Source organism: Adiantum capillus-veneris, chromosome 21 (genome assembly GCF_014529385.1).
Source record: "Adiantum capillus-veneris isolate H3 chromosome 21, ASM1452938v2, whole genome shotgun sequence".
NCBI classification, from domain to species: Eukaryota; Viridiplantae; Streptophyta; class Polypodiopsida; order Polypodiales; family Pteridaceae; genus Adiantum; species Adiantum capillus-veneris.
Window position 1 is genome coordinate 149,861,114 of NC_140951.1, and position 16,348 is coordinate 149,877,461.

The window sequence follows — 16,348 nt, forward strand, 5'->3', positions numbered from 1 at the left end:
GTGCACAGTTGGCAGGGACATGGATTCCACTTTTGTTATATGCTGATGATATAGTGTTGATCTCCGAGTCCCCAGAGGGAATGCAACGTCAATTGGAGGCTTTGCATAGGTTTGCCCACGAAAGTGGTTTGTCTGTCAACCTGGGTAAAACCAAGGTTATGGTGTTTAATACCACCCCAAGAGGTCAGCACCTACATTCACATACGGCCAGGAGACTGTGGAGTACACAGATGCTTACACTTACCTTGGAGTGGTTTTTCGCGGACCTGCATTCTCACTCAGAAGAGCAGCAGAGACCAGACTGACTAGAGCCCACGCAGCATTGGGTAGATTGGAGAAGATGTGTTCGCAGGTTCAGTTTCAGGAGCCCCGGATGAAGCTCTGGCTCTTTGACACTTTGGTGGCTTCAGCATTGCTCTATGGAGCTGAGATATGGGGACCCTCATTGGATCACTGCGGGAGGCCGGGTCACACAGATGGATGGGGGAACATGGAGAAACCTCTCGTCTCTATGATCTCGCGGCTCATTAGAGCCAAGGCATCAGTACCATGGGCCATTATCCGAGCAGAGCTAGCGGCCCCCCCAATAGTGGTGGAGGCGCTCACTAGATCAGTCTCCTTCATAAACCGCACATGGGAACTTCCTAGAGACAGATATGCCCGCATAGCACTTGAGTCCTCTCGACAGTTAGCCATACAAGGAGATACAACATGCTGGTATGGGGAGATGACATCATGGATTCAGCATAGACAGGCTGCCACCATTCCAGTACTCATTGGATGCACCATCTCTCACTCTTACACAGTCAGAGATCACCAAGCTCATCCGCCAAGACCTGACCCAGCTAGACACCAGGAGGACATGGATACAACCAGCACAGGAATTGGGCACGAAGATGGCTTTCTACAGAGACCACCTTCTCCAGCTTACGGAAGATGGTTTTGTGGCGAGACCCAGATACATGGATACACACTTGTCTCATGGGATACAATGTGCTATTGGCCAGTTACGCACATCTTCTCACCAGCTACGGATTGAGACTGGGAGATACAGCGGAGTACCAGCAGAGGCCAGGACATGCCCCTTGTGTGACATGGAGCCTGAGACAGAGTTGCATTATACATGCAGTTGCCCCGTCTACTACGAGATATGAGGCCGCTTCCATTGCTTGTTCAGAGAGGGTTTTGGACCACTCTCAAGAGTCATGGGATACGAAGATCAGAGATGTCTGGGTTTGTTCTTGCTCGAGCTGCGCAGACACAGAGATAGCCTGTTGAATGGCAAGGCTAGCCAGTCTCAAAGACGGATCACAGACTTCTTCAGAGCAGACAAGAGACAGCCGCAAGAGCCACTCCCACAGCAGAGCTCCCCCTTGTCTCACACCAGAGGCACACTGATCGACCGAGCGGTTGAACTGGGGAAATCCAGGCACCCACAACTGCGGAGGACTACACAGCATCGACGAAGGCTACGTCAGAAGATTCGGAGCACGCTGGCCAGGCATGCACGACGCCCGGTCAGACTACTAACCATGGAGGAGATTGATGAGATTCGCCAACGACCGATGCTAGATCTCTTGTGATTCAGCTATCCCAGCAAGCCGCCCATTTTTGCTTAGTTCACATCGACCAATCTAGGATCCCATAGTATATATTTTTGTTTTGTACTGTTGTTATTTTGTTACTCTGACTTTGTATCAGATCCACCACCTTGTAACTTTCTGGTCTCATAGGTCACTATGGCCTTTTGAAGACGTTAATATAACATTTCATTTCTCTCTCTCTCTCTCTCTCTCTCTCTCTCTCTCTCTGTGTGTGTGTGTGCCATTGTCTCTTTCTCTCTCTCCCTTCCGCTGCACACTCTGACAGCACAAGGGTGCAGATTTGCCATCGCCATCAGCAAGGAGGCCATTGCAAGGAGTTTCATCGCGAAGAAACCCCCAGCTTCCACCAACATTTTCTGCCCTTATGTTTTTGCTTGAGGGTTGCGTTTCTGTGTGGGTTGCTGGCGTCCTCTGCTCTCCTCTCCATCGCCATCCGCCTCCACCTCCTAGCGCCTTCTCCTCCACCCTCTATTCTGCTTGCGGTTTTCAGCAACCTAGCGTTTTTTCTGGCCTTGCGTTTTTGCAGCAGAGGGGTCGATCTTCGTTGCCTTGTGTTTTTTTGGGCACCTACAGGCTTGCGTTTTTGCTTGCTGCCCAGCGTTTTGCAGAAGGGAGGCACACACACCTTGCGTTTTCAGTTTTGTACCCATTAGCGATTGGCCTCTTCCCTACCGGATCTACACCATCCTTGGCACCTTGAGTTCTCCATTGCTATCCAGAACCGTTTGTTGGAACTTCCACATTCAGATTTGGGACTTTTTTGCTGATTTTCAGCTGGTACTTTGGTGCCCCTCCCGTCCTCTTGCCCCAAGCTTCAGCATCCGGTGCCTTTTGACACTGAGTGGATTGCTGAATACTCTGTTTACAGCAGTGTTTTCAGCCCCCTGTTGCTGTGTTTTTTGGCATGGACAGCACCTTACCTCGGCCTCTTCAGTGACTTCTCGGATTCCCTTCCTGATTCCCAGGTCTTTACCACCTACCTGCACCGGTGTGGCGCTTTCACGTCGTGTTTTCAGATCGCATTTCAGCTTTGCTCCTTAGATTGAGACGTGGACTCAGATATAGGTTCTGACACAACGGACGGATTTCCCTTGACATTGCAGATCTTCCCTCCTCGAGGCTCTCTTGCCCTCGAGAAGATGTAGGGGATTGGATTGGTACATGTACTTATGGTGGACGTGGCTTGTGTTTGCCACCGCTACTTCTCCCTCAATAACCCTCCCTCCCTCTCCCTCGTCTGTTGTCTCTCTATTTGGGATTGCCCTATCCACCTCCTTCATAGGTTCTTTGTATCATAGACCCGTGTCTCTTGGCACGTCAGACACTTCTTTTGGACATGTTCTCCTAGATGTGAGTATCCTTTGGCATCTGGATGCTTGCATGGTCTCTTCCGGCACATTGCTCCATGGTGGCTCTTTTGCCTTGCCTCTACTTGGTAGAGCCTCTTCCTTGCTTCTGCTTGCCCTCCTCCACTTGTAGTTTGGATGTACCTATGCACTACTTACACGGTCAAGACCTCCCGAATGATCTTTGTTTTGCTGGTCTATTCCGAGGCTATGACTTCTACAACACCGGTAATTCTTCCCGATGCATCCTCTCAACCGTCCTTTACTTCACCACATTCCATTACTTTTGGGGGGGGGGGGGGGGGGGGGGGGGGGGGGGGGGGGGTGTTTCTCCGATGTCGTGTGTCTTCACGACTTGCACTTGCAGACTCTCTCTTGGATTTTTTGTCGAGACCCCGGTGGTGGATGTGCTCCACAGGTTGACTTTCCACAGGATTTCCTCTGATTCGTTTGTTCGATATTGTGTGTCTACCATGGAACAACGGATCATATTGCAGCTTATACCCTCGAGACGACTCTTCTCTCGGAAGATTGTAGATATTGCGGTCTCTACATAGGGATGGATTGCTTATCCTGTCATCTTGACTACTATGGTGGACGATGCCTTCCCTATTGAGTCTCTTCTTTGTGCTCTTCCTCCCTCTTCTGCTAGAGCTTCTTTGACTTGGATATGCGTGGTCAGAGTGTTCCTCTTCAGGGGGGTCCCCATGTCTTGTCTTCTGCTGCTACACTGGGTTCCTCCATCCCAGTGGTGATCATCACAGATGGGCTATTGTACGCTCATCTTAGGTCATTTTTCTATATATATCCTCTTCAACGACTTATTCCGTAGCTTGCCACTCCATCAACTTCCTTGTGCGACTTGATCAGAGTTTCCTCACCCTCGGTCATCATCACATTGGTGCTGTACGGATTGTCGTGTTATTTGGCTGGCGCTCCTCATCCTTTTCTCTGGGGATTTATATCTTCTCCAGATTTACCAGGCGTGCTGCATTCTCCTTGACAGCTTCTCCGCATCTGTTGTTGAGGGGGGGTGTTAGATTTTCATTCACCTCCAGATGCTTCTCACTGTCTACAGGACCACTCACGTGCACTTGCCTTGATTGTGGGTTGGCCACCTGTACACCTGCTAGACAAGGATCTCAGTCACACTTAGGGTTGTTCAACACATTTCCCATTTTAGACCTGTTTTGGTTACATATTCCCCCATTTATATTGGAGGGTCATATTTTTAGGTCTTTGGGCTATATTTCCTATCCGTGTGTGCTTTGAAGTGTTAATTCCCGTTACAGGTTCCTTCTACAAGGTTTCTCTGTGTGTTAAAGTCTAAAGTAAAGTTTCGGATGAAAGCCTACGTCTACCACCCTACGGGCCGGTTTCACAATGCCAGATAGTTATTAAATTTCACCAAGAACCGTCGAATCACTTTACCTTTCACTTTTCTTTCCTTGTGTGCCAAAATATGTTCTCGAACGAGTATCTCCTCGCTCTCTTCCACTTCGGGTTGCTCATGAGGCTCCCTGTCAATTGACACCTCACCCTTGAACGGTGTCAAAAGACTCACATGAAATGCATTGTGAATCTTCCAAGTATCTGGCAACTTAAGTTTAAAGTATACTTCATTTATCTTTTCTTTGATCTGGAAAGGGCCATAATATCTCATGCTAAGCTTTGGAAAAAGCCGTTCCTTTCCCTTTCGTTTCCTTAGGCGTGCCTTCTTAAAATGTAAGAGCATCCAATCATCTTCCTTCAACTTTAAGTCGCGTCGATGTTGATCCGCTACCTTTTTGTGCCGTGCTTGAGACTTCTCTAGAGCCTCTCGAATCTAGGCAAAAGTAGTGTCCAAATTTCTCGTATACTGATCGGTTTCAAAAATCTTGTCTTTAGGGCTTAGAAAGGGAGGGACCTTTTAGCATCTTTGATTACCTCAAATGGCGCCTTCCCCGTCGAAGAGTGAACCGTGTTATTGTAGGCAAATTCCACCAAGGGCAAGTATTTTTCCCATTGAGTCTTCTGATCAGAAATGTAAGACTTCAATAAATCCAAAACCATTGAATTGGCTATCTCAGATTGCCTATGTGTCTGCGGATGGAATGATGACGAAACTGCAACCGTGTGCCAATGTTCTCCCAAATAGCTTTCCAAAATAAACTCGTGAATCGGGGGTCTCTGTCGGAAACTATGGTCTCAGACATGCCATTCAACCAAAATATCTGAGCAATGGACAGTCTCGCTAAATGGTCCGCCTTGTTTGCTTTCTTGACTGGAATGAAGTGAGCTTGCTTGCTAAATCTGTCAAGACAGTCCAAATGTCATCGTGCCCACTCTGTGTCTTCGGGAGATCAAAGATGAAATCCATTGCAATACTTTCCCAGGGCCGGGTGGGAATGGATAAAGGCTGTAGTAATCCCTGTGCCTTATGCTTGTCAACAATCTTGACCTTTTGGCATACTAACTAAACAACTGTGAACAAAGTCGTCCACATCCTTCTTGAGTTTCGGCCAATAGAAATAATGCTCCACCCCCTTCAAGGTGGTATCGTTTCCGCGGTGACGTGTGAATGGTGGACAATGGCACTCTATCAAGACCTTTTCCCTCAAAGGCTGTGTGACACACAACATCGTTTTCTTCATCAAATAGCCATCCCGTATGGAATATCCTGGAACTGTCTCCCCATTCTGTATCTGAGTAAAAACATTGGTAAAGTCGGGATCTGTGGCGTACTGGTCAACCATATCCTCGAAGCTTTTGTGATGGATCGCGGAAATAGCAAAGACTAGGGGCTTCCGAGACAATGCATCTGCCACTAAATTTTTCTGTCCCTGAACATGGACAATCTGGAAGTGAAATTGTGACAAGATGTTAGCCCACCGCATGTGCTTTTCTGAAAGCTGCTTCTGTGACTAGTAGTAGTGTAGACTTTGATGATCTGTAAAAACTGTGAAATTGGCTCCGAGTAGATAATGTCTCCAACCACTGTGTAAGAGCATGGATCACTGCCTGTTCTCACGTTTGTCAAGTCTCAAGACCTCTTCAGTTACTTTATACCAGACCCCCCAATTGATCCATTCTCATGATATTAGAAAAAAGAATTGGATTTGCTCCTCATTTAAACATCATCAGGCCGTTTCTTGGTGCACAGTTTTGGGGGCTTTGAGCTCTTGAATGAGGGTGTCTGACGGTCCGTCTCTGTAAAATGCATGAGGCAATATACAATTTTAACAGCCTGTAGCAAGAAAGCAAGGGACAGTAGGGGAGAGATTGCATGTCTGTTTGTGCTGCCACTTTGTAGAACTAGGCTCCTCAATGTGAGGCAATATTTGCATCATGGGACAGAAGGAGCTAGTGGTGCTGACTGGTTCTGAGAAATTTGATGGCGACTGGAGGCAGCCACCTTCTCCTCCTCCAGTGGATGACATGCCAGATGCCTTAGTGTTGCTGACGGGTGTCTGAGAAATCGTTGGCAACGGGAAGCAGCCCACTAGGCCACCCTCTCCTCCAGTGGATGAGGGTGGTGTCGCCTTCGTAATCTACACCCGTGGTCTTTCAGGAAAGGTGGTGCCGCCTTGTAAGATAAGTCCTATGTGCTGGACTTGCGGCTCCATGACCTAAGGGTTTACCGATTTGGCAATTTCCGCTTAAAAATGCTTGAGTGCCAAACATAAATGCTGGCTAACAGGCTGGAGGGGTGGCATTTCGAGTAAAGACTACCTGATGGGCAAGACACTGGTGCCGAATGTAGAGTGGCCGATGGACAGAGAGGCTAGTGACCTACATTATTGCAGCTGTGCCACGGAGGGTGAGACCTACACAACAGAAAAGAAGGTGATGTATATTAGTTTCTCGATGTAGGTCACGACCAGCACTTTTTGGTACTGGGAGAAATAACTCTACTTTGGTATTTTAGAGCACTTTAGAGGCCTTCGATCTCCAAATATAAATTCGGCCATTAATGCAAGTATGAGGCAACTTTCTCGAAAAAAGAAAGATAAAACTACTGAATTATGAAGGATTTCTAGTTGTGGAAACATTGCCTCATTAGAAGCATGTGAATGGCTGTTCCTTGAGGAATTGTTGTGAAGCTCTTAGAAATTTGTTTAATGCATTGGTTTAGTCAGTGTCATATCCTAATGCACTTTCTGTTGAATGACAGGACGAGCTCATTGCAAGGTTAAAGCAAAGTTTGATGCAATAAATTGGGGCCCAAGGATAATGAATTCCTCCATCATAGCTTTAAAGTCTGTAGATCATGAAATAAGGGCTCCTTTTTGAAAGTTTTGCACCTTATGTTCTTTGAAGACTGAAGCGGACAGAGGAGGTTCAAAGGGCCGGGAAAAGACTGTGTTTTAACCAGCCCTTGTTTTTATGTTCGGCCATATTATGGACGTTCCGAGTGAGTGAAGAATTCATTTTAGCCAACCCTCAGTTTTGATGTTTGGACGGGATTCTTACCGCCTCAAGAAACAAGCAAAGGCGCAACATGTGCAGGTCAGATACCTGCATATAACAATATTAGTCTAACATACCTTGATTGCCATCAATGATGTTGGTAATCAGCAGGTTGGTTGGTATCTGGGCGTTTACTTAGGATGTCTGCACAATGTGACCATTACAATTGAAATGAGAACCTCATACGATCTTGTACTACATGTTTATTGATGCCTTCTCAAAAAATGTGAATAGCAAGACAAAACACATCACTTCTAGTAGTGCTGATATATTCCTAGGGTTGAATATTTGTTGTCAAGTTCTGTTTAGAGACAGTTAAATGGTGCTGGGGCTCGTGTCCCATCAACATGCTAACAAGTAATGACAAGTGTTTATATTGGGGGCATGCTGGGCTTTCAGCAGTGCACTCTTCGAAGTGTCGTGAATGTTCAAGTTGGTTGTTAGTGTGCTTCTTTTGCTGCACATTTTCTAGTGAAAGGCTTAAGTTGTATCCGTGGGCTGCATTTGCGGGTATGTGAGCAAGAAAAGCACGATGTGATGACTAACATCTGAAAGAGTGGGCTTAATTCAATGTTCATGTCCAACACCCTGATGATGGGCAACGTCACCATCATGTGTGAAGTCTTAAGAGTGGCTAAGAAAGGCTTTGAATATAATATTCTTAGATGTTTCATATTATATGAAGATTACTTGAAGTGAAAAGTAAAGCTTCTCCCAACACATTGTCAAAAGTTGTATGAGGTTCATCAAGTATGAAGGAAGCAGGCAACTTCCACCTCTTTAAACTACTCTGTCAAGCATTTGTTGGATGAAAATGGACTTATTGCCTTTGTATCCTATCTGGATATGTAGATGCCCTACATCTTCCACATAGATGGTCAACTTGCCCTCTAGTGCTAGTATGTGACCATTTATAATAGCTATGCAAGTTTGAGGATGGTAGGTTCTAACAACTTTCATACAAAGAGTGCAACATAATTTCTCTTTAACACTAGTCTTGTTAAAGAGAGCCACTTTTGTGGCTTTATGATATTTTTATAAGAAAGTGCTATTGATTCTCAAGGTGTGAAAAGCATAAAATCTTTCAACAAAAATATGCCCAACACATAGTATGAGTTGATACAAAAATAGTACAAGGGTAAAAGGCATCGTTTGATGACATGTCTGAGCACATAATTCTACAAAACTATTTCAAAGGTAGGCCAAACAAGCTTTTAGTAAATTCCTTTGTAGATATGTAGCAAGGTTGTTATTAGACCTAGATAAAGATTGACAATATTTAGTACTCGTCCAAGTGAAACAGTAAGCTGTAGGTTTATGCCAAGCTTACTACTTTTAGAAACTGAATTTACCGTTGTCAAGTTTTTGAAGTCAATTGTGACTCCCAAATTCTTCTTTGTGTGTTAAAACCATGTTTAAATAATTTTGCGATGTTTTGGCATTCAAAGCTCAAAAGTCCATGTAGCAAAAAGATTGCATTGAATTACCATGTCATTGATCGTGGGAATTTTCTTGTTTTGGAGGGTTGCATACCTTTCCAATGGGCAAGCCACTCTTCCAAAAGAATTGTTAAGTAGTTAAATATTCTATGTTATATTTTCCACAACCATGAGCAAGTGGGATTTATGGTGTAGGAAATGGTCATCCATTGACCATTCTCTGAAAGAAAGGGCAACCACATTCTGTAGGTTATGGTCATTAGATGACCATTCCCAGTAATGAAGGTTGCGGGGAGCGGGGCCATGCACCAGAGTGTTTGACAAGGGTAGGAGTTGGAGTAGGCGATAGTGCAAGTGATAGTCTAAGCGATTTTTCGCTTGTTATTGAGCTGGCAGCTTCTACATGATCTTCCCCTTGTTGAGTTGGTAACAAACAATTGGTTGACTGTGTAATCATGAGTTGTGCATCTGAAGAACGTAGGCGAAATTCCACTTCAGAAATGTTAGTATATGGACGGTGGTGCGTAGCTACCCCACCTTAATGAAGTTGGATGAACAAGAGCTCTCTAGATTTTATTGGTCTTGCGTCAAAGGAATCTTGGTTAAAAGGTAAACTTGGGCACTAAGCACATCCATCAAGACTCTTCGGTAGTAGTTTATGTACTACATAATTAATAGTCGACCTTCTATGAGTTAGTTGTGCATTGGGTAGACTACTTAATAAATGAACACTTGACAATGGTAATTAGAGTAGTTGCTGAACATAGATACGAACAGAGGTGCGACAATTTAGAGAAGAGAGAAGTCAATTGCAGCTAAGACTCGAGAATAAAGAGAAGTCGACTACGCGCATGCTCAATTGGATATCCTAAGATTCTATTCAAAAGTGCATTTTTAGAAATCGTGCACAAATACTCGGCCCATTCAAAACCACTTCTTCCATAAATTAGCCTCTAACACTGAAGCGTCTTTGCCCAAATTCTCTCTATTTATTAACAGCTCATAGCTTACCTTAATATGATCTCAGGTGCCATGCACACTTTGCCATCCCCAAAATTTAATGCTTGGTAATATTCTTTTCCTAACTATACACAAGTCCTTTTTATGATCTTCCAAAAAGAAATGGTGAAAATTGAGTTATCTTTTCATATACTTACACTATTTTTGTTAGATTTTACATGATATATTTTGTTTTCCTCTTGCTCCTAAGTGGCATTATTGAATTTCCAAGTGCCACAATTGTAAGTTGGGAATGGTGTCATAGTCTATTCCTCTATTGGGTTTCAGGCCTACTAGGCGGGACACCCATTAACCCATCACTAACATAATTCACTTATTGTTTTAATATAACAATCAGGAGTGGATGAGTATTCTTCACATCCTACGCTCACCACATCTGTGTGTCTTTTGCTTCTCGCACTCACTGCATGCATTGTTTGAATGCACTCACTTGTGGCATCAGAGCTATGGGGCGGCTCTTCCCCTCCCGTGTCCGCATGAGATCTCTCTACGCGGCAAACTAAGGCTCAGGTAGATTAAGGTTGTGTGAAGAGAGAATAAGAGCTCTGAGTGAACCTGATAACACACACAACACAAAGTGCAACACACAATGATCATAGTAGAGAGAGAAGAGGGCTAGTGGAGAGCTCAAAGAAGGAAAGAGAGAGAGAGAGAGAGAGAGAGAGAGAGAGAGAGAGAGAGAGAGAGAGAGCTGAAATCTCATTTGCGTTGTTTGTTGTAGAGTGGGAATGGCTCTATATAGACACTTGTACATAGTTGGGTTTAGTATTTACCAACAATAATTACGATAGTAACTACATCAGTCCACTGTTGGTCAAAACCCAGTATGGGTACCTATAAATAGGACCCGTTACTTTCATTTTGGGGATCACTATCACTCCGTTAGCCTGTATTGATTCTTTGAAATCATTGAATTGTTGCTCCTATTGTCATCAAGCTCTATTGTAACCAGCACTAAGTGCTAGTTGTACTCTATTCCATCATCTGAATATATCATCTCGAGTACTTTGTCCTCCACAACTGATTTTGTACTTTCACTTTAGTTCATATACGATTTTCTATGTTCATTTGAAGTTTGAATCTATTTTCTCTTTGTTTGATCTGACATCCGACTTTGAATCTATACCTTGGAATAGCTGTCAAAAGTGATTAACTCATTCCATTTTGGCAATCACATTGGTGAGCTTAAGATCTTGACAAGAACCTATCTCCCAGTTGGAATTTGGAATCACTTGAACATCCGCAATGCCATCCATACGTTCAACAAAAGGAAGAGACTGACCACAATCTTTGTCGAGCAGAAAAAAAATATCAACATGGTGGCTGAAGAATCGGAGCAGAGCTTTGATGATGGACTTGATTCCCAAAATGAGGAGATAGATGTCCGTGGAAGGAGAGGTAATGAGGGACTTGGGGATTCTCAACATTCAACTCAATCCAGCAGGAGGCATTCTGAGGGTTAAAAGACGCTCTCATTCGCATGGGTATTGAAAGTCAAACTTGAAGGGAAAAGAGAAGGGTTAGACTGATGCCAGTGATGGTAGCACGTGAAGCAAAAAAGTAATGTCACATTGGAAATCAAACAAAATAATGAACCGAACATAGAAACTGAAACAAATGATTAATATAATGGTAGATAAAATGCTGATACTGGCCATTACAATAAACAGAGGCAAGGGAAATCACAAGGAAAAACTAATACGCAGAGAACAAGAGTCGGATTAGCACAAGTTTAGACATGGGGAGAGATCGAATGACCTGAAGATTGCTTTTTCAACATTTAAGGGTGGAAAGAAGGATGATGTATCTTCGGCCTCTTTAAAAGTTTGCATGAAAGAGGACCACTCTTTTGAGCACACCAAATAAGAATCAAGGAATGCAACCGGGATTAATGTCACACCAAGAACAATGGTGAGCTTGCTTGTGAAGAATTCAAGTTTGAAAATGCAACTATTTTTCCATGTGCCAAGCTCGTGGTGGGCTTTTTTGCTAAAAATGAATTGTGCATGCTAGCAATTTTCCCATTTTTGGTCTTCTTTTTCTCTTTACATTGTTGGGGAAATTGTCATGCTTTTAGGGTGTGAAAGGGTAGTGCATATGTGTAGTTGGGGTAGTTATCATGAAGTTGCATCCCCCTACATGCTTTGAATAGATGCATGTTCATGCATTTCAAAAGCATAGCACTAGATCTCAGGTGACCAATTTCTCAATTATTTAAACTTGAGATGTAATTCTTGAACTTTGTAGGTGCTATTACACTAATCTTATGTTTTTTAAGCACTTGCATACATCATGCATGGCCCATGCTTTTGAAACTTTCTTGCATGCCATGGTTTATTGTGCATGTGATGACCCAAGCATATTTCATGGATGTTGTAGGGAAAGACATGCTGGGATCCTCCTTACATGCCATTTGAAAAGATATCAATATTTTTCATCACAAAGGTGCATGCACATGAAGTATATGGACTTTTTGATTCTAGTATGGATGAAAACATTGGGTGAGGCATATTTCATCAATAATGATTGGATAAAGTGCTTTGAAGAGGTGCGAAGAAGGGACAACAAAGTCAAATGTAGGGTTGTGAGGCCAGAGTTTGGCCTAGCTTGTATACTTTGTTCACATTTGTTTACACAGGAACCTCCTAGCAATTATGGATTGGAGGTAACCAAAGAATTTGCCATGGGCTTTCTGCATGGAATTTCAAACTGTCTAGTAAATTGGGCTTTATTTGCTGAGGATATGATTTCTGGTATGGATGCATCAAATCTATAGGCAAAGAAGAATCCATGGGTATTCTTCAACACATAGTTTGAGGTCAAGATAAGGTCCAAACATTGAACAATTGGAGGCAACACAAGAGCAAAGACTAGAAACTCCATTGTTGAGATTATAGGATTTGAAGAAGAACATGTACTTTAGTTTAGAGGTTGTTAAAGGATAGAATGCATGAGGTGGTTGAAGCCACACATGCTATTGTGCTATTGTAATACAATGAAGCTAGAAGAAAGGTAGATTTGCACAAGGAAAAAATGCATCGAGAGGAAGGTGCACAACTCCTCATGGATAACCTCAAACGACAATTGGAGGTTAGGCCCAGATGCAAGGAAATTGCAAGAATTTAGAAGCAAAGCTGACAAGCTTACTCTCACCATCCAAACTTTGGCAATGGTTGTTGTGGATAGTGTAGTTGGTGGTGTTAGTTCTGCAGCTCTAGAGAAACTTGAGTTGGTGCATAAAAGGGAAGAGTCTATGTGCTCACAACTAGACTTTGTCAAAATCATGCAGGCCAAAATGAGTAAAGTTTTGTTATGTGTGCCTACCCAAAAATTGGCACCTGGTGATATGGGCTCCTCATATTTGCATAGCATTGTAGTGCTTGTGGACAAGTCATGTCCGACGAGGATGGTATTTGCATCTTTGTGCTACGTTGTGGTCATGTATACCATACTTACTATTTTGCTTACTTGGCTTCAAGAAAGGAGAGTTGCATGGATATGGGATGGATGCAAACCATCTCGCCTGTTACGCGGTCTTTGGTGATGCTTGGCTATCCCAATGCCTTGAGTTACAGTGTGGAGTCATGTACTACATCAACATCTATGTTGCAAAATAGAGCTACCAAAACCACCATCGAGTCCGGTATGCATTCCCTTTCTATAGCCTGATGTTCATTACCTTTTTCTCTTGTTGGGTACCTAGGTATATGTTGATAGGGTGGGAAGATGTATGCAGCATGGCACTAGCATTATGTTGGTCCCTATTCTAGATGGTTATAGGTCATAACTATGCTTCAAATGGTTGGCAGGTAGGTTTGATGTGTAGCTTGATATTTACCAATGTTAGACATAGAGATACAGTTTAACCTAGCACAATAGATAGTAATATTGGAAGTGTAGTTACCATTAAGACCTTGGTAACAACCACTAATACCATGCTATCTACCATTAGGAGCTTGATAGATAGGGCTAATCCCCTTGGTAGCCACCATTGGTACCCTGTTTTCTTAGTAGCTATAGTAGTAAGCTAGTAGCTAGCACTGGTATGGGTACCTACTTGTGCTCTATTGGTGATTAACATTGTTGGCCTATTAGATACCAATTTATTGGTGGCTTCCATATAGATTTTGGATAGTTTGATAGCTAGAAGTGCTGGCTTCAAAGCTACCATTGTTGCCTAGGGAGCTACCATTACTAGGTTGGGAGCTATCACTACACACGGATCTACCATTGCTTTATGTGCAAGAGCCAATATAGAGCTTGCACTACTAGCTAGCTATCAGTGATAGCTTGGTAGCTCCCATTACAGACACTAATGGGTACCTGTGGTTAGCTACAACTAGTAGCTGGATAGTTATCAATGCTAGCTTGCTAGCTAATATTAATATCTTGTTGCTTTCAATTAGCTATTAGCTATTTCTTGCTCATGATAGCTTGGTAGCTCCCAATGCAGACACTAATAACTATCATTGGTGGTTGGGTAGCTACAGCTAGTAGCTTGATAGCTATCAAAGCTAGCTTGCTAGCTAATAGTAATATCTTGGTTGCTACCAGTGTTGTCTTGGTAGCTACCAGTGCTAGCTTAGTACCTCCCGGAGGTAGTTTGAAAGGTTGATGCTACCAATACAAGCACTACTGCAAGCTAGATTGGTAGCTATGTGCTATGATCCCAATGTCAACTTAATAGGGTTATTGCTAATAAAGGTCTTGGAAGTTTTTCTAATGATTTACATGATTGCAGATCCTAATGATGTAAAAGAACCTGATCAAATAGATGAAACTACCCAAGCACATGTTGTAATGTAGACCTATCCACCATGCATATAGATGTTGAAGGTGGTAGCACTATGGAAGTTGAGGGAGATACTGAGAAGAAAGACATAAATCTCAGTGACACTGTGGATATTAATGGCTAATTACAAAAGCATGCTGACAATGTGGCAAGGATTTAGAAGGAAGGTGGGAGATGTGATGAGCCCGTTGACTTGGTGGCTACTACAAGCCAATTTTTGGATCGTGAGGAAGGGACCAAAGGTAATCATGTACTATTGGACACCCTAATGATGGTGAAGAAAGAAAAAATGAGAAAGATTGTATGTATGTTTCTAGCTTTGTATCTAAATGTTAAGAGTATGTGTTTGAGGAGTCTTGAGCGCCTCTCAATTCCCTTCTCATTGTAGTACAAACAAACATGCAATGTCCTTCAAGTTAAAGCATTGAAGTTGGTGAAGAATCTTAAAACCCACTGAAGGAGCAAGAGGACAATGAGGCACCTACCAATGTTGTTGAAGAAGCGGGAAGAAAAAGAGTGTGTTTTTTTAGGGAGCTTCGAATTTTGAGCTTTTGTAATCAAAACAATTTTTGTGAGCTTTTTGAAATTAGTCTAGAACTTTTTTAATGGCACAAAATACTAAACCAAAAAGCACACATTTTACATAAGATAAACACCAAAAAACATACATAAGTTTCATAAAGTCTCAACTTTAAGCTTGAACATCTAACAATGTATGAACCTCAAAGCATACATTTAACAAGAGGGGAATTCAAAGTTCAATGTTCATACAATAGTCTATAGCTTTTTTTAATGGCACAAAATACTAAACCAAAAAGCACATATTTTACATATGATAGACACCAAAAAACATACATAAGTTTCATAAAGTCTCAACTTTGAGCTTGAACAGTTGGCAATGTATGAACCTCAAAGCATACATATAACAAGAGGGGAATTCAAATTTCAATGCCCATACAATATTCTCTTAAACTAAGCACCATATGTGCATGGAAATTGTCCACAAGCAACGGTGGAGAAACACTATATATGGAGGACGTTGTCAATCTATATATGTGTGACCCTTCTCAATGAGATTGTGTGTCCCAATACATCACACTTTGCACATCCATTTAATATTGCAGTTGTGTTGCTCCGTGAAGTAACAAGCAACCACCTATTCATTGTACATGACACAAAATACTTAAGCATCGATAATACTATCTCTCTAAGTTTAACACTTTACATGCATATGAGGTAGACATGCAAGAGCTATCCATCTCACTTAATGAACCACGAGTGCATTTTATTTGTGATCTTTTTACCACTACTATATTGTAATCAAATTTAGACATTGATATAGGGCTTGGGTCACAACAAATAACACTTACTAAAACATGGATGGCAAACCATGTGGATGGCATACAAGTAAAGATAATGAAGTGGATAGTGGGCAAAAATGCATAATACCATAGTGTAGAGAACTTACCAACAACCAATACGATATCAAAAAAGAAAAACATAGAGGGCACTATCAAAAGAACCAACCTCAAAACAAAACCATCATAATCTTTTGATAGCCCTAGGAGATAAAATTTTGAAGCTAAATTCAAGGTAATGTTGTGGGTGACCAACCGACGACCAAAGAATAGGTGGTTGACTAATCAAAAGGGTAATAATGATTGTATCCAAAAAGATTACATAAACAACATTGATAAA

The 16,348-nt window shown here is 42.5% G+C and overlaps 1 protein-coding gene across 2 annotated transcripts in view; it reads left to right on the top strand.

The window, feature by feature from the left end:
- The window catches only part of LOC147431954 (SAP domain-containing protein), a 74,457-nt gene extending 66,608 nt beyond the window's left edge, over positions 1 to 7,849 (top strand). For both annotated transcript variants that reach the window (XM_086494386.1, XM_086494387.1), the window contains exon 6: positions 7,104 to 7,849. In XM_086494386.1, coding sequence (XP_086350512.1) covers positions 7,104 to 7,145 — 42 coding nt within the window. In that variant the 3' untranslated portion in view covers positions 7,146 to 7,849. The remainder of the gene's footprint in view (positions 1 to 7,103) is intronic.
- The last annotated feature ends 8,499 nt before the right edge of the window (positions 7,850 to 16,348 follow it).